Source organism: Eubalaena glacialis, chromosome 7 (genome assembly GCF_028564815.1).
Source record: "Eubalaena glacialis isolate mEubGla1 chromosome 7, mEubGla1.1.hap2.+ XY, whole genome shotgun sequence".
Lineage (NCBI taxonomy): Eukaryota > Metazoa > Chordata > Mammalia > Artiodactyla > Balaenidae > Eubalaena > Eubalaena glacialis.
In genome coordinates this window covers 22,709,222-22,732,243 of record NC_083722.1, presented here as the reverse complement: position 1 = coordinate 22,732,243, position 23,022 = coordinate 22,709,222, and the positions used below count along the sequence as shown (strand labels likewise).

The window sequence follows — 23,022 nt, the reverse complement described above, 5'->3', positions numbered from 1 at the left end:
TTGTTTGTAGATTTTTTGATGATGGCCATTCTGACTGGTGTGAGGTGATACCTCAATTTAGTTTTGATTTGCATTTCTCTAATGATTAGTGATGTTGAGCATCCTTTCATGTGTTTGTTGGCAATCTGTATATCTTCTTTGGGGAAATGTCTATTTAGGTCTTCTGCCCACATTTGGATTGGGTTGTTTGTTTTTTTGAGATTGAGCTGCATGGGTTGCTTATAAATTTTGCAGATTAATCCTTCATCAGTTGCTTCATTTGCAAATATTTTCTCCCATTCTGAGGGTTGTCTTTTCATCTTGTTTATGGTTTCCATTGTTGTGCAAAAGCTATTAAGTTTCATTAGGTCCCATTTGTTTATTTTTGTTTTTATTTCCATTTCTCTAGGAGTTGGGTCCAAAAGGACCTTGCTGTGATTTATGTCATAGAGTGTTCTGCCTATGTTTTCCTCTAAGAGTTTTATAGTGTCTGGCCTTACATTTAGGTCTTTAATCCATTTTGAGTTTATTTTTGTGTATGGTGTTAGGGAGTGTTCTAATTTCATTCTTTTATATGTAGCTGTCCAGTTTTCCCAGCACCACTTATTGAAGAGGCTGTCTATTCTCCATTGTATATTCTTGCCTCCTTTATCAAAAAGAAGGTGACCATATGTGCGTGGGTTTATGTCTGGGCTTTCTATCCTGTTCCATTCATCTATATTTCTCTTTTTGTGCCAGTACCATACTGTCTTGATTACTGTACTTTGTAGTATAGTCTGAAGTCCAGGAGCCTGATTCCTCCAGCTCTGTTTTTCTTTCTCAAGATTGCTTTGGCTATTCGGGGTCTTTTGTGTTTCCATACAAATTATGAAATTTTTTGTTCTAGCTCTGTGAAAAATGCCATTGGTAGTTTGATAGGGATTGCAATGAATCTGTAGATTGCTTTGGGTAGTATAGTCATTTTCACAATGTTGATTCTTCCAATCCAAGAACATGGTGTATCTCTTCATCTGTTTGTATCATCTTTAATTTCTTTCATCAGTGTCTTATAGTTTTCTGCATACAGGTCTTTTGTCTCCTTAGGTAGGTTTATTCCCAGGTATTTTATTCTTTTTGCTGCAGTGGTAAATGGGAGTGTTTCCTTAATTTCTCTTTCAGATTTTTCATCATTAGTGTATAGGAATGCAAGAGATTTCTGTGCATTAATTTTGTATCCTGCTACTTTACCAAATTCATTGATTAGTTCTAGTAGTTTTCTGGTAGCATCTTTAGGATTCTCTGTGTATAGTATCATGTCATCTGCAAACAGTGACAGTTGTACTTCTTCTTCTCCAATTTGTATTCCTTTTATTTCTTTTTCTTCTCTGATTGCTGTGGCTAAAACTTCCAAAACTATGTTGAATAATAGTGGTGAGAGTGGACAACCTTGTCTTTTTCCTGATCTTAGAGGAAATGGTTTCAGTTGTGCACCATTGAGAATGAAGTTTGCTGTGCGTTTGTCACATATGGCCTTTATTACGTTGAGGTAAGTTCCCTCTGTGCCTACTTTCTGGAGGGTTTTTATCATAAATGGGTGTTGAATTTTGTCAAAAGCTTTTTCTGCATCTATTGATACGATCATATGGTTTTTCTCCTTCAATTTGTTAACATGGTTTATCACATTGATTGATTTGCGTATACTGAAGAATCCTGGCATTCCTGGGATAAACCCCAATTGATCATGGTGTATGATTCTTTTAATGTGCTGTTGGATTCTGTTTGTTGAAGATTTTTGCATCTATGTTCATCAGTGATATTGGCCTGTAGTTTTCTTTCTTTGTGACATCTTTGTCTGGTTTTGGTATCAGGGTGATGGTGGCCTCATAGAATGAGTTTGGGAGTGTTCCTCCCTCTGCTATATTTTGGAAGAGTTTGAGAAGGATAGGTATTAGCTCTTCTCTAAATGTTTGATGGAATTCGCCTGTGAAGCCATCTGGTCCTGGGCTTTTGTTTTTTGGAAGATTTTTAATCACAGTCTCAATTTCAGTGCTTGTGATTGGTCTGTTTATATTTTTTATTTCTTCCTGGTTCAGTCTCAGAAGTTTGTGCTTTTCTTAGAATTTGTCCATTTCTTCCAGCTTGTCCATTTTATTGGGATATAGTTGCTTGTAGTAATCTCTCATGATCCTTTGTATTTCTGCAGTGTCAGCTGTTAGTTCTCCTTTTTCCTGTCTAATTCAATTGATTTGAGTCTTCTCCCTTTTTTTCTTGATGAGTCTGGCTAATGGTTTATCAATTTTGTCTTCTCAAAGAACCAGCTTTTAGTTTTATTGATCTTTGCTGTTGTTTCCTTCATTTCTTTTTCATTTATTTCTGATCTGATCTTTATGATTTCTTTCCTTCTGCTGACATGGAGGTTTTTTTTTTGTTCTTCTTTCTCTAATTGCTTTAGGTGTAAGGTTAGGTTGTTTATTTGAGATGTTTCTTGTTTCTTGAGGTAGGATTGTATTGTTATAAACTTCCCTCTTAGAACTGCTTTTGCTGCATCCCATAGGTTTTGGGTCGTTGTGTTTTCATTGTCATTTGTTTCTAGGTATTTTTTGATTACCTCTTTGATTTCTTCAGTGATCTCTTGGTTATTTAGTAGTGTATTGTTTAGCCTCCATGTGTTTGTATTTTTTCCAGTTTTTTTCCTGTAATTGATATCTAGTCTCATAGTGTTTTGGTCAGAAAAGATACTTATGATTTCAATTTTCTTAAATTTACCAAGGCTTGATTTGTGACCCAAGATATGATCTATCCTGGAGAATGATCCATGAGCACTTGAGAAGAAAGTGTATTCTGTTGTTTTTGGATGGAATGTCCTATAAATATCAATTAAGTCCATCTTGCTTAATGTATCATTTAAAGCTTGTGTTTCCTTATTTATTTTCATTTTGGATGATCTGTCCATTGGTGAAAGTGGGGTGTTAAAGGCCCCTACTATGATTGTGTTACTGTCAATTTCCCCTTTTATGGCTGTTAGCATTTGCCTTATGTATTGAGGTGCTCCTATGTTGGGTGCATAAATATTTACAATTGTTATATCTTCTTCTTGGATTGATCCTGAACTGATATTTTAACAAAAAATTCTAGTTTTTCTTTGTTATTCTTTTAGATGCTTAAAGTATTAAAAAAAAATAGAACACATATTCCTACAACTCAGAGTCATCAACTATTAATTTTGTCATGTTTATTTCAAGAATTTTTTAGAGGCTATCAACAGTGAGCCTAGTGCATGGTAAGATCAAGAGAAGACATACAAGATTAAGGAATATGCTGGATTCAAATCAAGATGGCAGCTTAGGAGGACACGGAACTCACCTCCTCCCAAAAAACACATCAAAAATACATCTACATGTCAAACAATTCTCAATGAAAACTACCTAGAGACTAGCAGAGAGACTCCTGTACAACCAAGGCTGTAAGAAAGATGCAGAATCAGGTCAGAAGGGAAGAGAAGCAATCAGGTTGGGACCTGTACCCCTAGGAAGGGTCTCAGAGGAAAGGGAGATGACATAAGGTGAGATCCTCTATGGGGAGCGAGCAGCTCAAACCACATATTGGTCACCCTAGTTCTGGGGTCCAACAAAGGGAAGGAGAGCCCCTTGGGTGTTTGGAAGCCCAATGGGACTAACAATTGGGCTATGGGAAGCCTTGACTCTGCTTGAGAGTAGTGCACAAACGCTTCCTTCCTCCCAAAGTAGGGTGGAAAGGGCAGAGTGAAACCATGCAGCTGGCTGACTGGTTTCATGAGACTGCCATTGTGCGTACCCCACCCTGAGCTGAGCTAATGCTCCAGCACAGCTGTAGCTTCTAGTCACAGCTCCAGGGTGGAGCAAAGGCTGCCATGATCAAGGAGAAAGCTCTTCGTGAGATGCTGTGGCAGCTCCAACCCTAAATGGCCTCTAAGCAGGGAGGGGGAGGCCATGACTGACACTTACACGGGCAGCACATCAGAAGCAAACCACATCTCTGATGGCGACCAGACCGCCACACCCAATACACTGACCAATGCTGAATAACCACACCAGCTTCTCTTGCTCCAGCACTTCTCACCTCTGGGGCTCAGGGGACTAATGTTGAGAGGGCGAAGGGCACACACTTAAAAGGAATGAAGCCAGCTTGACCCAACCTTCAGGGCTTCTGTTCCAGCAACTTGAGACCCACCCACACCCCCAATAGGACTGTGATGGCTACTGAACAGAGGGGAAGCCCTGGTTCACACCTGGCTCTGGCCCCAGCCCCTTCATCTCCAGCCCCACCTCTTAACAAGGTGAGAGCTGTCAGCACACCCTGAGGAAAAGCATAACTTGTGTTCGTGTCAAATCCATCTCTCTCACCAAAGCCACTGGGCACACACAGACAGTATAAGGATGCTCCCACACAGGCAGAAATAAACAATTTACTAGATCAAGAATCCAAAGTATTAGTAATGCTAACTGAATTAAGATGAACACAGTGAGAATTTTAATGAGGAACTAGAAAATATATGAAAGAACCAATCAGAACTGAAGAATACAATAACGAAAATGAAAAACACACTAGAAGGAATTAACAGCAAACTGGGTGATATAGAAGAATGCATAAGTGATCTAAAAGATAGATTAATAGAAATCACCAAATGAGAATAGCAAAAAGAAAACAAATTTTGAAAAATAAAAACAATTTAAGGGATCTGTGGGACAACATCAAGGGCACCAACATTCACCTTATAGGGGTCCCAGAAAGAGGAGAGAGAGAGAAAAGTGTGGAAAATGTAAATGTGGAGCTGCATCTTGAAGCAAGCAAGGCTGGAACATTTCCTAGGCTCAGGCTGGGGCATGAACCTCGGGGGCAGTGTTGGGAAACCGCCAGCCACTCATGCAGTTTTCAACCCTCCCTCTCTTCACTGCTTCAGGAGCAGGCAAGTGTGCACGTGCTCCTCAGGACTGGAGTCCAGGCTTCCCACAGCCCTTCTATTAGTCGCACCAGTACTCCAACCAGCCAAGGGGGCTCATCTTCCCTGTGTAGGACTCCAGGGAAGGGCTGAGATGCCCTATATGTGGTTCGAACCACTCACTACCTAGGAAGGATCTCTTCCCATGTAGTCTCTCTTCCTCTGAGTCCCCTCCCAGGGGCACACGTCCCGACCAGATGGCTTCTCCTCCTACCCGATTCCATGTGGATCTTTCTTACAGCCTTGCTTGTAAAAAGTCTTTCTCCAAGTCTCCAGTTACTTTGCAATGAGAACTGTTCTACATGTAGATGTATTGTTGATGAGTTCACTGGGGGGAAGTGAGTTCTACATCTTTCTACTCTACCATCTTGACCTCCTCCTGTGCATAATTTATTTAATAAGGAGGCAATAAGGGGAATTTTCTTCCCAAATCACAACTTCCTCTTCCCTAGTCTTCCTCCTTTGCCTTTATTTCATGTCAATAATAGGTATTCAGTAACTTACCTACTTTTTTACATCATTTAAATAAGTATTTGGTACTTTACAGTTTTTTCATAATTCTAATATATCTTTGACTTGATTTTTTATATTACTTTTTAAAAATTTTTATATTACTTTTGATAGAAACAAGTAAGCACTTTGTCAAACTCATGTGTAACTAGAAGATTATTATGATTTATTGAGTCTTTTATAATAATCAGAATAAATACTAACTGCATCAATATAATATGACATGAAAGTTACTTGTGTAGTTTTTATAATTATTTTTGATGACTAGATGACTATCTTGTTTAATTCAGACAAAAAATTAAAATCTGAATATTTCATATTAATAGTTTAGAGTGGTCAAATACTTGGTTACCATAGTACATTTCCCCTGAATTCAGATCATATTATGTACACAGTCTATGATAACAGTTACCTACAATATAGGTTATTATATTTTACTATTGATTTACTTTTACTTTTCTTTCTACATTGTCTTTTACATTTAATTCTTTTGCTTCCTAAATATTACCATTTATCAACAAATAGAGACAGACCTGTCTGTGGCAATTCCTGAGAGATAGAATCAAACTATTTCCTGACACTCTAGTGAAAAGAATATATGTCTCCTGGGGAAGGGAGATAGGATAAGGTTTCAGAACAAGGAGAATAAATGAAGTATAACATATTCATATTCTTTTTTTTTCAGGACTAGAAAAACTCAAATATACCATGATGTAATCAGCACAGCCCTGCATGATTCTGTGTGTGTGTGTGTGTGTGTGTGTGTGTGTGTGTGTATGTGTGGAGCTAAGGGCATTGTTAGGAGGGACATGATGCTCTCTCTCAGGAGACACACACTCTTCTTGAGATCAGACATGGTCCTGAATACAACAAAAGTTTCTTAGTGCATGGTCTTAGAAGTGAGAACTGGGGAGATTTACATCCTCTGAATTTTGAGAGACTATAAGGAGAGTGTGCAGAGAAAATCAGGGAGTGGCTCATTGGAAGCAAATACCGTCTAATTTTTTTCCTCAAATGTTATGATTAAAGGTATGTGATATAACTGATGTCTTAAGAAAAGAAGGTTGTGGAAGACTGTGGATTGAAGTGTAAAAATGAATAGCTAATACCCAAAGTATTTTTCAGTTCTGGCCATTATTTTAATGTTATTTTTCTCCTTCTCTGAAGAGTGTAACAATTTACTCAATTTGCCAGTATCCCTGTCATAAAATTGCTGTAAGTTGTTCTAAATAAATTGTATCACAGAAAATAGATATATCTCTTATTGTTGGGTAATGAAAATGCCTTGATTATCCTGTATATGTTACTCCAATCAAGTGATAAAATAGTTTCTGCTGGCTTATGTCACCAGCTAAATATCACCAGCTAAATATTAGGTCCTCAATGAAATGACTATGGGAAGTTATGGAAAGCAATGGATAATCATCTCCACAATCTTTAATGACCAATTTACATAAATTGTATCTACTACTCAAGCATTTTAGAAATGACAATTTTAGAATGATGAAGGTTAATATTTTTTTTTCTTGTATTCCAGGCACTGTACTATGTGTTTCAGATAAAATGTCTAATAAGGTATCACATGTTTTTCTTTGGCTGATAGGAAATAAACATTTCCTTATGAAAACAAAATTTATCGGTGGGCAAGAAACTCCTATATCTTTAGATTAATATCACAGTGCATATTTGGTTGACGACTGACTCTTAATATAGGTTATTTTTATAGACTGGTAATAATAGAGAATACTGCATGCAGTGTCCCATGAGTTCATTAACATAAGGCTTTTAAAGGGCAAGTGGTTTTGATGCTGATAAACTGCATTTTAATTCCTTATTTTTCATTCATGGTTTGCCTCTAACAACTAGGCAAGAAAGATAGGAAGGGCTTTATCATCCTTCCTTCACACAGAAATGATGGATCAGAGCCTTTAAGTCAAGAAAATGCATCAGGTGAGAGACAGAAGAATGTCTGTGCCAAACTGTTGTACTGCCTGTGATGCTCCTTTCTGCAGACTCCTGACACCTGCTCACTCTCTTTCTGTAGACAATGATTAAAATTAAATATTCTTGGTATATACATAAAGCTGACCTCTACTATTTGGATCTCAAGGTCCCTGGACAAAGGCCAACAGAGAGTAAATCCTGAAAATAATAGAATGTGTAATTTTAAAAATCAGGAGAGCATGTACTCTAGAGCTCGAGCTCACATCTCTCCATATTTTGATCAAAGAATAAAGTTTTCTTTGTTTGTGAAAAAAATCAGATTTTACCTCGTTTAGTATTATTCCAAGTGACAGGGAGGGAGAAGGGAATTTGATGACGTTCATTTGTATTCTCACCTCCAGTGAGACCTACACATTTATTTCTATATGATTTAATATTTATTTCTAGACAGAGTATCATTCTTTGTCAGTTTAAATATTTAGAAGCACTCACAGATCTTCACTACCCCTGATATCTTGTTTTTTCAGCTATCTCTGAACTTTGTGAGGTTTTAAAAAGTATTTATCAAGGATGACTTATTTTTTTGAATTTTTGAATTTTATTTATTTTTTATACAACACGTTCTTATTAGTTATCCATTTTATACATATTAGTGTATATATGTCAATCCCAATCTCCCAAAAGGATGACTTTTTAATTCATCTTGTGGGTCTAAAAATATCGAATGACTAACAGCATGCATTAGTCTTTGTGCAGTCAGCCCTCCCTATGTGCCATCCACCAGTAGGTTTCTCCCATTCCTCACATCCCCTGACTCCCACCCCCAAAATAGGCAATTGCATTTTCTGTCTAAGTCTAAATAGGACAAGGGTATTTTTGAAATGAAATCTTTGCAAAGTCACTACTTAAGAGTCAGGCATTCTCCTTTTCTGGTTGGGATTTCCCCCTTGGTCTTTCCATCAGTGTCACTGAGGAAACTGCAGTTCCTCCCAGACACAGGAAGATAGAATGAGCAAGATACATGTTTGTGTATTTAACTAGCAAAAGGGATGATAACTCCACTTCCAGACTTTTCTAAGCAAATGCATAAGCTATTATTGAGAAGCCAGGATATTTTTTAAATGTTTTGAATTAAAAAAAGTAAACCATTGTATCTTTTTTTTCCCCACAGCTTTAACTGAATTGTGTTGCTACAAGGGAAATGTAGATATTAATTTAATTACAATGTTTATAAATGCTTTAATATAAGTGCAAATGCATTATATAGACTACCTGATACTGTGAGCAAATTTTTCAACAGTCATATACATTGAGGGTCCCTGTAATCGTGCAGAGTTCTTATTTCATATTTAACAGAATTTTGGATCAGTCCACTTGTTTCCATCCTTAACTTTTAAGAACTATTGCATAGCTCGGTGGAAATCCAAATCAGTAGATTAAATGATTCATAATATACAACTATTTTTCTCAGGACATAACATTCACGTGGCATTTTTATGTTTAAATGTATATATGTACGTATGTGTTTTTTGCTTTTTCTCTTTCCATCATGGCAGATAAATAGAAAAACATGAAATGGAAATGAAGAGAATGAATAGGAGAAATGATTGGGGATTGTGATTTAAAATTCGGCAAGAGAGGGTATATGCGAAGGTAAATTTATTATGAGAGTATGCAAGTTTACAGGCACTGCTAGCTAAATACTTGAGTACGTAACCACTTTTCTAAGTGCTTTTATAGGAATTAACTCACTTAATCTTCATAGCAACCCCATTCGGAAGGTACTACTATCACCTCCTTTTATAAGTGGGAAAACTGAGGAACAGATATTTAAGGGCATGTTAGCTGTGACTGAGTGTTAGATGACTGTACTAGGATTTGGACCCAGAGACACTATCTCCAGAATACTCATTACTATGCTATTTAGTATGGATTTAAATACGTGTGTTTCTGTCTGTGAGTGTACAGGTATATGTGTATACCCAACACTGTACATTTTTGTACATATGTTTTTGTGAATGCACCTAATACTTTTGTCTGTTCATAACAATTTGGAACCTCAAAAAGCATACTTTTTTAATACATACTGGCATCAAATGTTAATGTGGAATAAACAGTGATGTATTATAAGCGAATGTAGCATAAGCATGATCTCAGGTTATGCTAATGAACAGATAGAATCCAGAAGAATAAAGTAAAACCTCCTCATTCTTCTGCCCTTTTCATGACAAACATTGTTTAGGATTTTGATTGATGACATTTTAAAAGAAAAATGTAAACTGTAGTACATCCACAAAAAGAACAAGGAATACTTTTTTTTTCAGGAATTGATAGTAATTATCAGATTGAGAGAAAAATAACTGTCACATTTGAGATATTTGAGGGAGATGAGATTTATCATAATTAACTTCAGAAAATAGAATATGCACCAATGGGCAGAATATATAGGCAGCCAGAGTAAAGCTTAGCATTCAAACTTTTTATATTACATAAGAGCTTATTCATTGTTAAGGGTAGTGGATATAATGGTATAAGTAAAAGTCTTCATTCTATGTCTGTGTCTGAGGCTACACTCAGGAAGAAATGAACAATTAATTGTCCTTGGAGTTGTGTAAGTGCTCAAATAGCAGTTATAGAGTGTTGGGAACACAGAGTGGAAGGGGCATGTAACTAACTAGTATGGGGGCGAGGGAGAAGGGGAGTTGGGAAGAAGATTCCGGAGAGGAGATGAAGCTATGCTGGAACTTGAACATAGGCTGTTCAGTAGATGGAGAAATAGGGGAGCAAATGTCAAGCCCCCGGGGGGAAATGAGCACAAAAAAATAAAAATATTCAAGACATGTACTAAAAGATGCAAGTACTTTGCTATGACTACAATATGGGGTCCATTTGGATAAGGGATGAGATAGACGTCTCTATCGAAAATCAGTGACTTGATTCATAGATATTCATGAATTATATTAATAAATTTGAATTTTAACTTGAAGTAATGGTAATTTTCATTTAGCAAAGAACATTCTGGTGGAGAAGAGATGGCAGATGAGAAATATTAAATATACAGAAATTTGCTGGAATGATGGAATTATCTCAGCATCACAATATAGATAAAAATATGAATGGCTGTGATACAGTCTTCCCCTTCTTGTCATTCACATCTCAGCTCATGCTTCTCATTGACAAAAACCCTCCTTGAACAGTATGGAGGTTGCTTAAAAAACTAACAATAGAACTACCATACGATCTAGCAATCCCACTACTGGGCATATACCCTGAGAAAACCATAATTCAAATAGAGACATGTACCAAAATGTTCATTGCAGCTCTATTTACAATAGCCAGGACATAGAAGCAACCTAAGTGTCCATCAACAGATGAATGGATAAAGAAGATGTGGCACATATATACAATGGAATATTACTCAGCCATAAAAAGAAACAAATTGAGTTATTTGTAGTGAGGTGGATGGACCTAGAGTCTGTCATACAGAGTGAAGTGAGTCAGAAAGAGAAAAACAAACACCATATGCTAACACATATATATGGAATCTAAGAAAAAAAAATGGTCATGAAGAACCTAGGGGCAAGACAGGAATAAAGACACAGACCTACTAGAGAATGGACTTGAGGATATGGGGAGGGGGAAGGGTAAGCTGTGACAAAGTGAGAGAGTGGCATGGACATATATACACTACCAAACGTAAAATAGGTAGCTAGTGGGAAGCAGCCGCATAGCACAGGGAGATCAGCTCGGTGCTTTGTGACCTCCTAGAGGGGTGGGACAGGGAGGGTGGGAGGGAGGGAGACGCAAGAGGGAAGAGATATGGGAACATATGTATATGTATAACTGATTCACTTTGTTATAAAGCAGAAACTAACACACCATTGTAAAGCAATTATACTCCAATAAAGATGTTAAAAAAAAAACCCCCAAAAACCCTCCTTGAACACCCAATCTATACTGATCAGTTGCCGAGACATACCTGGGTTTTAATTCTCTACATGGCAGCAATTATTTATTTATTAAATGGTCATCTAATTTTTGCTTTCCTTAACTAAATAAGTTCTATTTGAGAAATAGTGTTTTTTTTTCATTGTTGAATCCACGACATACAACAGTAACTGCAAAATACTCTGTGTTCAATAAATACTTGTTGAATGAATGAGTAAAGAAAGCAAGTCAGTGACAAAAGAAAAAGAAAGAAATGAGTAAGAGAGGACCTTTATGTGGTAGTATTTAACAACTGATTAAAGGAAGGGATGAGAGAGAATTGTGCTGACATTTTTTTTTCCATTTTATGCCTGCTGACTAAGTATACATTGGATAAATCAACTGGGATAGTGAACACAGAATAGGATTTGATTTGAAAACGTACAGGGATGAGTATAATTTCTTAAATTTCTGATTTTTAGAATTGCTGGTGAGAAATTTATCTCTCTGACTCATTAGAACTTACTAAGAGTAATATAAAGATTTATATTTCTATCTGAAAGAATCTGATGACTTTGCCTTTCTTTTTTTCAGGTCATGAGCCTCAATTGTTCCTTGTGGCAGGACAACAGCGTGTCTGTGAAACACTTTGCATTTGCCAAATTCTCTGAGGTCACCGAACAGTGTTTCCTTTTATTTACCCTCATCCTACTCATGTTCTCAGCATCACTGACAGGCAATGCTCTCATAGCCCTTGCCATCTGGACCAACCCGGTCCTCCATACCCCCATGTACTTCTTCCTGGCCAACTTGTCTCTTTTGGAGATTGGCTACACTTGCTCTGTCATACCCAAGATGCTGCAGAGCCTTGTGAGTGAGGTCCAAGGAGTCTCCCAGAAGGGTTGCGCTACACAGATGTTTTTCTTTACATTATTTGGTATCAGTGAGTGCTGTCTTTTGGCAGCCATGGCTTTGGACCGCTATGTGGCCATATGCTCCCCACTTCACTATGCAACACGAATGAGTCGTGGAGTGTGTGTCCATTTGGCAATGGTTTCTTGGGGAGTGGGATGCATTGTAGGCTTGGGCCAGACCAACTATATTTTCTCTTTGAACTTCTGTGGCCCCTGTGAAATAGACCACTTCTTCTGTGACCTCCCCCCTATCCTGGCACTAGCCTGTGGGGATACATCCCATAATGAGGCTGCAGTCTTTGCTGTGGCCATCCTTTGCATTTCCAGCCCATTTTTATTAATCATTGCTTCTTACAGCAGAATTCTAGCTGCTGTGCTGATCATGCCCTCCCCTGAAGGCCGCCAAAAAGCTCTTTCCACCTGCTCTTCCCACCTATTTGTAGTAACACTCTTCTATGGCTCAGGATCTGTCACCTACTTAATGCCCAAGGCTAGCCATTCACCAGGGATGGATAAACTCCTGGCCCTCTTCTATACAGTGGTGACTCCCATGCTCAATCCTATCATCTATAGTTTACGGAACAACGAAGTCAAGGCAGCTCTTTGGAGAACTCTGGGTAAGAAAAAAGTTTTGACTCATGGGTAGATTCCAGAGAATCAGACAAATCTTCTCTTTGAAAAAGATGCACACACAACCTAAGAGTAAAGAAAGAAAGAAACAAAAGACTGCACTCGTCAATCTGTTTTGTAAGGATCTCCTTTAGTAACAGTGATTGCAATTTTGGAGACACCTTTGTACTCACTGTTCTCACTGCCAAATTTTGGAAGGAAGTTGGCTAACAAATAATTTAACCAACAATAGACAGGTTTTCCAAAATATTTCAGTTTAGGCTAAAGTACAGTCTTAGAGTATAAATTGCCATATTGTAACTCAGAAGCTTGGCTAATTCTCACTCTATACCCCTAGGCATTTTCTAGTCCTTGAGGGGCCCATCTGACTTCTTCCCTGGTCACTGGGGTAGTGCTCCCACATACGTCTGTCCCACATTACTCTTAAATACCTAAAAACTCTGTGGTGTGTATAATTTACTCCCATAAAAATGTTTTAAAACTCTTCCACTTTAATTATGATATAGACACTATACAGAGTTAAATAATTATTTTTGAGTTGTGTGTACTATAAAAGATATTTAAACATCCAAAAAAAGCAAACTCTTAAGATTCAGAGATATTTGTTGCAGAATATTACAAGAAAAATATGGGAAATTTTTACCAGGAGTCCCCATGGTGAAATTGTTATTAAAAAGAAAGAGAAATCATATTTAAATTCAGGGGTGGAAGAAGAAAATGGAACTAAAAATAATCAATATAAATAATTTTAAAGGTTTTTAGATAATTTATAAAATTTATATATGTGCTGATGAATCCTGACTGAATATATTTGGAAATTATCCAAAAAACTTGTTTTTAAGAGAAATGAACACGGTTACAACACAATCTAATAGCTCAGGGCATCTATAGAGGCATTGCCTTGGATTTGAACATCTAGTTCTCAGAGAGGTGCTGTGATCTGTGAGGGATTAATAACTACTCATAGAGTATTGATAATATGAAAAGGAATGGAGAACTCTGACTGTTGCTATGACAACTTACAGTATAGGATGAATAAGTTCTGGCAATCTAACATATAGCATGCTGGCTATAGTTCATAATGCTGTATTTTATACTTGAAATTTGCTAACAGATTGGATCTTAAGTGTTCTTATCACACATATACACAAATGATAACTGTGTGAGATGAGGGATGTGTTACTTAACTTGATTGTGGTAATCATTTCACAATGGATACATATATCAAGTCATCACATTATACACCTTGCCTTGACAATTTTATCAATTTTATCTCAATAGAGCTGGAAAAGAAAAAGAAGAATGTAATAATTTTATGATCAGGGGACAGTACTGATGTTTGCTAATGACCAAGATGTGTGTTTTGCCAGATATTCCCATTTCACCAAAAACTATCTGATTCATTGTAGACCCAAACATAATATTGGGTAAGATGTTATGGAAAAACCTGAACGAACTTTTTGGCCAACCCAATACATTGTGGGTTTTTTGGATATGTGTGTATAGTAATTAAGAATGGAAATAATCTGGACATGCAAAAATAACTACTTAACAATTATGCTACACGAATAGGCAGGAATTATCTGTAAGCATTAGAGATTATTATTTATGTTTATTAATCCAGAAAAATGAATGACTCATTAAGCATTAGAGCAAGTTAAAAACAATTTGTATAGTATGACATTTTTGTTTAGTTTTATAAGTTTGAAAAGTTTCATAAGTTTGAAAAAATCAAAAACTGGACAACTACATATAAAAGAATGAGATTAGAACATTTCTGACATCATATAAAAAATAAACTCAAAATATGTTAAAGACAGAAATGTAAGACTGGAAACCATAAAACCCCTAGAAGAGAACATAGGCAGAACACTCACTGATGCAAATGATAGCAATATATTTTTTTGTTCTGTTTCCTAAGGCAAAGGAAATAAAAGAAAAAATAAACAAACGGAACCTAGTTAAACTTAAAAGCTTTTGCACAGCAAAGAAAACCATCAATAATATGAAAAGACAACCTACTGAATGGAAGAAATATTTGCAAATGATGTGACTGATAAGGGGTTAATATCTGAAATTATTATAAACAGCTCATACAACTCAATATCAAAAAAAACCCAGATTTTAAAATAGAAGAACTGAATAGACATTTTTCCAAAGAAGATATATAGATGGTTAACAGGCACATGAAAAGATGCTCAACATTACTAATTATTAGAGAAATGTAAATCAAAACCACAATATGACCTCACATCTATCAGAATGGCTATCATCAAAAAATCTACAAACAACGAATGTTGGCAAGGATGTGGAGAAGAAGGAACCCTTCTACACTGCTGGTGGAAGTGTAAATTCGTGCAGCCACTATGAAAAACTGTATGGAGGTTCCTAAGAAAAAAAACTAAAAATAGAACTACCATATGATCCAGTAATTCCACTCCTGAGTATGTATCTGAAGAAAGCAAAAACACGAATTTGAAAAGATACATGCACCACAATGTTCATAGCAGCATTATTCACAATAGACAAGATATGGAAGCAACCTAAGTGTTCACCAACAGATGAATGGATAAGTGATATGGGATTATATAAATATATCATGTATATGTATGTATATATATACACACATGCACACAGAGTATTACGCTTAGTGAAATAAAAGAAAGACAAATACTCTATATTATCACTTTTATGTGGAATCTAAAAATAAAACAAATGTATATAACAAAACAGGAACAGACTCACAGATATAGAGAATAAACTTAGTGGTTCCCAGTGGAGACAGGGAAGTGGGGAGGGACAAGATAGGGGTATGGGACTAAGAGATACAAACTACTATGTATAAAATTGATAAGCAAAACAAGGTATATTGTACAGCCAAAAGAAATATAGCCACTATTTTGTAATAATGTTAAATGGAGTATAACTATAAAAATATTGAAATATATTGAAATATAACTATAAAAATATTGAATATTGAATAAAAATATTCAGGTGTTGTACACCTGAAACTAACATAAAATTGTAAATCAGCTATACTTCAATAAATAAAGTATATCTCTTGTGACAACAAAAAAAGTAAATTAAAGGTTAAAAATCTTATTATCATATCAATAGATGCAGAAAAACCTTTTGACAAAATACAGCATCCATTTATGATTTTTTAAAAACTCTCAATAAAATGAGTATAGAGGGAACATACCTCAACATATTAAAGGCCATAAATGACAGTCTCATAGCTAACATCATAATCAGTGGTGAAAAGCCAAAAACATTTCCTCTAAGATCAGGAACAAGACATGGATGCCCACTCTCACCACATTTATTCAACATAGTCTTGAAAAACCTAGCAAAAACAATCAGAAAAGAAAAAGAAATACAAGGAATCCAAATTGGAAAAGAAGATGTACTACTATCACTGTTTGCAGCTGACATGATACTATATGTAGAAAATCCTAAAGATGCCACCAAAAACTACTAGACACATCAATGAATTTGATAAAGTTGTAGGATATAAAATTCATATACAGAAATATGTTGTTTCTATACACAAAAAATGAACTATGAGAAAGAGAAGTTAACAAAAAAAATTCTCATTCACAATTGCATCAAAAAGATTAAGAGGTAAAAACTACTAGGTATAAAGTAAATAAGAGGAGACCTTCAAGATGGCGGAGGAGTAAGACGTGGAGATCACTTTCCTCCCCACAAATACATCAGAAATACATCTACATGTGGAACAACTCCTACACAACACCTACTGAACGCTGGCAGAAGACCTCAAACTTCCCAAAAGGCAAGAAACTCCCCACGTACCTGGGTAGGGCAAAAGAAAAAAGAAAAAACAGAGACAAAAGAATAGGGACAGGACCTGCACCTCTGGCAGGGAGCTGTGAAGGAGGAAAAGTTTCCACACACTAGGAAGCCCCTTTACTGGCAGAGACGGGGGTGGCGGGGGGGAAGCTTTGGAGCCACAGAGGAGTGTGCAGCAACAGGTGTGCAGAGGGCAAAGCAGAGAGATTCCCGCACAGAGGATCCGTGCGGACCGGCACTCACCAGCCTGAGAGGCTTGTCTGCTCACCCACCGGGACGGGTGGGGGCTGGGAGCTGAGGCTCAGGCTTCAGAGCTCAGATCCCAGGGAGAGGACTGGGGTTGGCTGTGTGAACACAGCCTGAAGGGGGCTAGTGAGCCACAGCTAGCTGGGAGGGAGTCCGGGAAAAAGTCTGGACCTGCCTAAGAGGCAAGAGACCATTGTTTCGGGGTGCGTGAGGAGAGGGGATTCAGAACACCGCCTAAAAGAGCTCCAGAGACAGGCGCGAGCCGTGGCTCTCAGTGCAGACCCCAGAGATGGGCATGAGACGCTAAGGCTGCTGCAGCCACCAAGAAGCCTGTGTGCAAGCACAAGTCACTATCCACACCTCCCCTCCCAGGAGCCTGTGCAGCCCGCCACTGCCAGGGTCCCGTGATCAAGGGAAAACTTCCCCGGGAGAACACATGGCGTGCCTCAGGCTATTGCAACATCAAGCCGGCCTCTGCCGTCGCAGGCTCACCCCGCATTCCGTACCCTCCCTCCCTGCAGCCTGAGTGAGCCAGAGCACCCTAATCAGCTGCTACTTTAACCCCGTCCTGTCTGAGCAAAGAACAGATGCCCTCAGGCGACCTACACACAAAGGCGGGGCCAAATCCAAAGCTGAACCCCAGGAGCTGTGCGAACAAAGAAGAGAAAGGGAAATTTCTCCCAGCAGCCCCAGGAGCAGAGGATTAAATCTCCACAATCAACTTGATGTACCCTGCATCTCTGGAATACCTGAATAGACAACGAATCATCACAAAATTGAGGTGGTGGACTTTACCCCAACTGTAGACTTGGGGTTTGCTTTCTGCATCTAATTTGTTTCTGGTTTTATGTTTATCTTAGTTTAGTATTTAGAGTTTATTATCATTGGTAAATTTCTTTACTGATTGGTTGCTCTCTTCCTTTTTTTTAATATATATATAGATTTTTTTTTCCTTTTTCTCTTTTTGTGAGTGTGTATGTGTATGCTTCTTTGTGTGATCTTGTCTGTATAGCTTTGCTTTTACCATTTGTCTGAGGGTTCTGTCTGTCCGTTTTTTAGTATAGTTTTTATAGTGATTGTTATCATTGGTGGATTTGTTTTTTGATTTGGTTGCTCTCTTCTTTCTTTTTTTTAATTACTTTTTAATTTTTTTAATTATTAATAATTTAAAAAAATTTTTTATTTTAATAACTATTTTCTTTTCTTTCTTTCTTTATTTTTTTCTCCCTTTTCTTCTGAGCCATGTGGCTGACAGGGTCTTGGTGCTCTGGCCAGGTGTCAGGCCTGTGCCTTTGAGGTGGGACAGCCGAGTTCAGGACATTCATCCACCAGAGACCTCCCAGCTCCACATAATATCAAACAGCAAAAGCTCTCCCAGAGATCTCCATCTCAACGCTAAGACCCAGCTCCACTCAATGACCAGCAAGCTACAGTGCTGGATACCCTATGCCAAACAACTAGCAAGACAGGAACAAAAACCCCACCCCCCCATTAGCAGAGAGGCTAAAATAGTAATAAGCTCACAGACACTCCAAAACACACCACCGGATGCGGTCCTTCCCACCAGAAAAACAAGATCCAGCCTCATCCACCAGAACACAGGCACCAATACCCTCCACCAGGAAGCCTACACAACCCACTGAACCAACCTTAGCCACTGGGGGTAGACACCAAAAACAACGGGAAATACAAACATGCAGCCTGCAAAAAGGAGACCCCAAACACAGTAAGTTAAGCAAAATGAGAAGACAGAGAAACACACAGCAGATGAAGGAGCAAGGCAAACACCCACCAGACCAAACAAATGAAGAGGAAATAGGCAATCTACCTGAAAAAGAATTCAGAGTAATGATAGTAAAGATGATCCAAAGTCTCGGAAATAGAATGGAGAAAATACAAGAAACGATTAACAAGGACCTAGAAGAACTAAAAAGCAAACAAACAATGATGAACAACACAATAAATGAAATTAAAAATTCTCTAGAAGGAATCAATAGCAGAATAACTGAAGCAGAAGAACGGAAAAGTGACCTGGAAGATAAAATAGTGGAAATATCTACCACAGAGCAGAATAAAGAAAAAAGAATGAAAAGAATTGAGGACAGTCTTAGAGACATCTGGGACAACATTAAACGCACCAACATTCGAATTATAGGGGTCCCAGAAGAAGAAGAGAGAAAGAAAGGGACTGAGAAAATATCTGAAGAGATATAGTTGAAAACTTCCCTAATATGGGAAAGGAAATAGTCAGTCAAGTCCAGGAAGTGCAGAGAGTCCCATACAGGATAAATCCAAGGAGAAGCACGCTAAGACACATATTAATCAAACTATCAAAAACTAAATACAAAGAAAAAATATTAAAAGCAGCAAGGGAAAAACAACAAATAACATACAAGGGAATCCCCATAAGGTTAACAGCTGATCTTTCAGCAGAAACTCTGCAAGCCAGAAGGGAGTGGCAGGACATATTTAAAATGATAAAAGGGAAGAACCTACAACCAAGATTACTCTACCCAGCAAGGATCTCATTCAGATTTGAAGGAGAAATTAAAACATTTACAGACAAGCAAAAGTAAAGAAAACTAAGCACCACCAAACCAGCTTTACAACAAATGCTAAAGGAACTTCTCTAGGCAGGAAACAGAAGAGAAGGAAAAGATGTACAATGACAAACCCAAAACAATTAAGAAAATGATAATAGGAACATACATAGCGATAACTACCTTAAATGTAAATGGATTAAATGCCCCCACCAAAAGACATAGACTGGCTGAATGGATACAAAAACAAGACCCGTATATATGCTGTCTGCAAGACACCCACTTCAGACCTAGGAGCACATACAGACTGAAAGTGAGGGGATGGAAAAAGATATTCCATGCAAATGGAAATCAAAAGAAAGCTGGAGTAGCAATTCTCATATCAGACAAAATAGACTTTAAAATAAAGACTATTACAAGAGACAAAGAAGGACACTACATAATGATCAAGGGATCAATCCAAGAAGAAGATATAACAATTGTAAATATTTATGCACCCAACATAGGAGCACCTCAATACATAAGGCAAATGCTAACAGCCATAAAAGGGGAAATCGACAGTAACACAATCATAGTAGGGGCCTTTAACACCCCACTTTCACCAATGGACAGATCATCCAAAATGAAAATAAATAAGGAAACACAAGCTTTAAATGATACATTAAGCAAGATGGACTTAATTGATACTTATAGGACATTCCATCCAAAAACAACAGAATACACTTTCTTCTCAAGTGCTCATGGATCATTCTCCAGGATAGATCATATCTTGGGTCACAAATCAAGCCTTGGTAAATTTAAGAAAATTGAAATCATAAGTATCTTTTCTGACCAAAACACTATGAGACTAGATATCAATTACAGGAAAAAACTGGAAAAAATACAAACACACGGAGGCTAAACAATACACTACTTAATAACAAAGAGATCACTGAAGGAATCAAAGAGGTAATCAAAAATACCTAGAAACAAATGACAATGAAAACACGACGACCCAAAACCTATGGGATGCAGCAAAAGCAGTTCTAAGAGGGAAGTTTATAGCAATACAATCCTACCTCAAGAAACAAGAAACATCTCAAATAAACAACCTAACCTTACACCTAAAGCAATTAGAGAAAGAAGAACAAAAAAAAAAAAACCCCATGTCAAAAGAAGGAAAGAAATCATAAAGATCAGATCAGAAATAAATGAAAAAGAAATGAAGGAAATGATAGCAAAGATCAATAAAACTAAAAGCTGGTTCTTTGAGAAGAAAAACAAAATTAATAAACCATTAGCCACACTCATCAAGAAAAAAAGGGAGAAGACTCAAATCAATAGAATTAGACAGGAAAAAGGAGAACTAACAACTGACACTGCAGAAATACAAAGGATCATGAGAAATTACTACAAGCAACTATATCCCAATAAAATGGACAAGCTGGAAGAAATGGACAAATTCTTAGAAACGTATAACCTTCCAAGACTGAACCAGGAAGAAATAGAAACTATAAACAGACCAATCACAAGCACTGAAATTGAGACTGTGATTAAACATCTTCCAACAAACAAAAGCCCAGGACCAGATGGCTTCACAGGCGAATTCTATCAAACATTTAGAGAAGAGCTAACACCTATCCTTCTCAAACTCTTCTAAAATATAGCAGAGGGAGGAACACTCCCAAACTCATTCTACGAGGCCACCATCACCCTGATACCAAAACCAGACAAAGATGTCACAAAGAAAGAAAACTACAGGCCAATATCACTGATGAACATAGATGCAAAAATCTTCAACAAACAGAATCCAAAGGCACATTAAAAGGATCATACACCATGATCAAGTGGGGTTTATCCCAGGAATGCCAGGATTCTTCAGTATACGCAAATCAATCAATGTGATAAACCATGTTAACAAATTGAAGGAGAAAAACCATATGATCATATCAATAGATGCAGAAAAAGCTTTCGACAAAATTCAACACCCATTTATGATAAAAACCCTCCAGAAAGTAGGCACAGAGGGAACTTACCTCAACGTAATAAAGGCCATATGTGACAAACCCACAGCAAACTTCATTCTCAATGGTGCACAACTGAAACCATTTCCTCTAAGATCAGGAACAAGACAAGGTTGTCCACTCTCACCACTATTATTCAACATACGTTTGGAAGTTTTAGCCACAGCAATCAGAGAAGAAAAAGAAATAAAAGGAATCTAAATCAGAAAAGAAGAAGTAAAGCTGTCACTGTTTGCAGATGACATGATACTCTACATAGAGAATCCTAAAGATGCTACCAGAAAACTACTAGAACTAATCAATGAATTTGGTAAAGTAGCAGGATACAAAATTAATGCACAGAAATCTCCTGCAGTCCTATACACTAATGATGAAAAATCTGAAAGAGAAATTAAGGAAACACTCCCATTTACCACTGCAAAAAAAAGTATAAAATACCTATGAATAAACCCACCTAAGGAGACAAAAGACCTGTATGCAGAAAACTATAAGACACAGATGAAAGAAATTAAAGATGATACAAACAGATGAGGAGATATACCATGGTCTTGGATTGGAAGAATCAGCATTGTGAAAATGACTATACTACCCAAAGCAATCTACAGATTCAATGCAATCCCTATCAAACCACCAATGGCATTTTTCACAGAACTAGAACAAAAAATTTCACAATTTGTATGGAAACACAAAAGACCCCAAATAGCTGAAGCAATCTTGAGAAAGAAAAACAGACATGGAGGAATCAGGCTCCCGGACTTCAGACTATACTACAAAGCTACAGCAATCAAGACAGTATGGTACTGTATGGCACAAAAACAGAAATACAGATGAATGGAACAGGATAGAAAGCCCAGACATAAACCCACGCACCTATGGTCACCTTATTTTTGATAAAGGTGGCAAGAATATACTATGGAGAAAAGACACCCTCTTCAACAAGTGGTGCTGGCAAAACTGGACAGCTACATGTGATAGAATGAAATTAGAACACTCCCTAACACCATACACAAAAATAAACTCAAAATGGATTAAAGACCTAAATGTAAGGCCAGACACTATAAAACTCTTAGAAGAAAACATAGGCAGAACACTCTATGACATAAATCACAGGAAGATCGTTTTGGACCCAACTCCTAGAGAAATGGAAATAAAGACAAAAATAAACAAATGGCACTTAATGAAACTTAAAAGCTTTTGCACAACAATGGAAACCAAAAACAAGACAAAAAGACAAACCTCAGAATGGGAGAAAATATTTGCAAATGAAGCAACTGGCAAAGGATTAATCTCCAAAATTTACAAGCAGCTCATGCAGCTCAATATCAAAAAAACAAAAAACCCAATCCAAAAATGGGCAGAAGACCTAAATAGACATTTCTCCAAAGAATATATACAGATTGCCAACAAACACATGAAAGGATGCTCAACATCACTAATCATCAGAGAAATGCAAATCAAAACTACAGTGAGGTATCACCTCACACCAGTCAGAATGGCCATCATCAAAAAATCTAAAAACAACAAATGCTGGAGAGGGTGTGGAGAAAAGGGAACACTCT

The 23,022-nt window shown here is 37.2% G+C and overlaps 1 protein-coding gene and 1 long non-coding RNA gene across 2 annotated transcripts in view; one reads left to right on the top strand and one right to left on the bottom strand.

The window, feature by feature from the left end:
- Positions 1-23,022, bottom strand: part of LOC133095061 (uncharacterized) — a 90,915-nt gene that overhangs the window by 17,007 nt on the left and 50,886 nt on the right. The gene's annotated exons all lie outside the window — the stretch shown is intronic.
- On the top strand, positions 11,900-12,877 carry LOC133094358 (olfactory receptor 10C1-like). Its single transcript, XM_061194897.1, has one exon. The coding sequence runs from the start codon at positions 11,915-11,917 to the stop codon at positions 12,875-12,877; it is 963 nt and encodes a 320-aa protein (XP_061050880.1). The 5' UTR covers positions 11,900-11,914.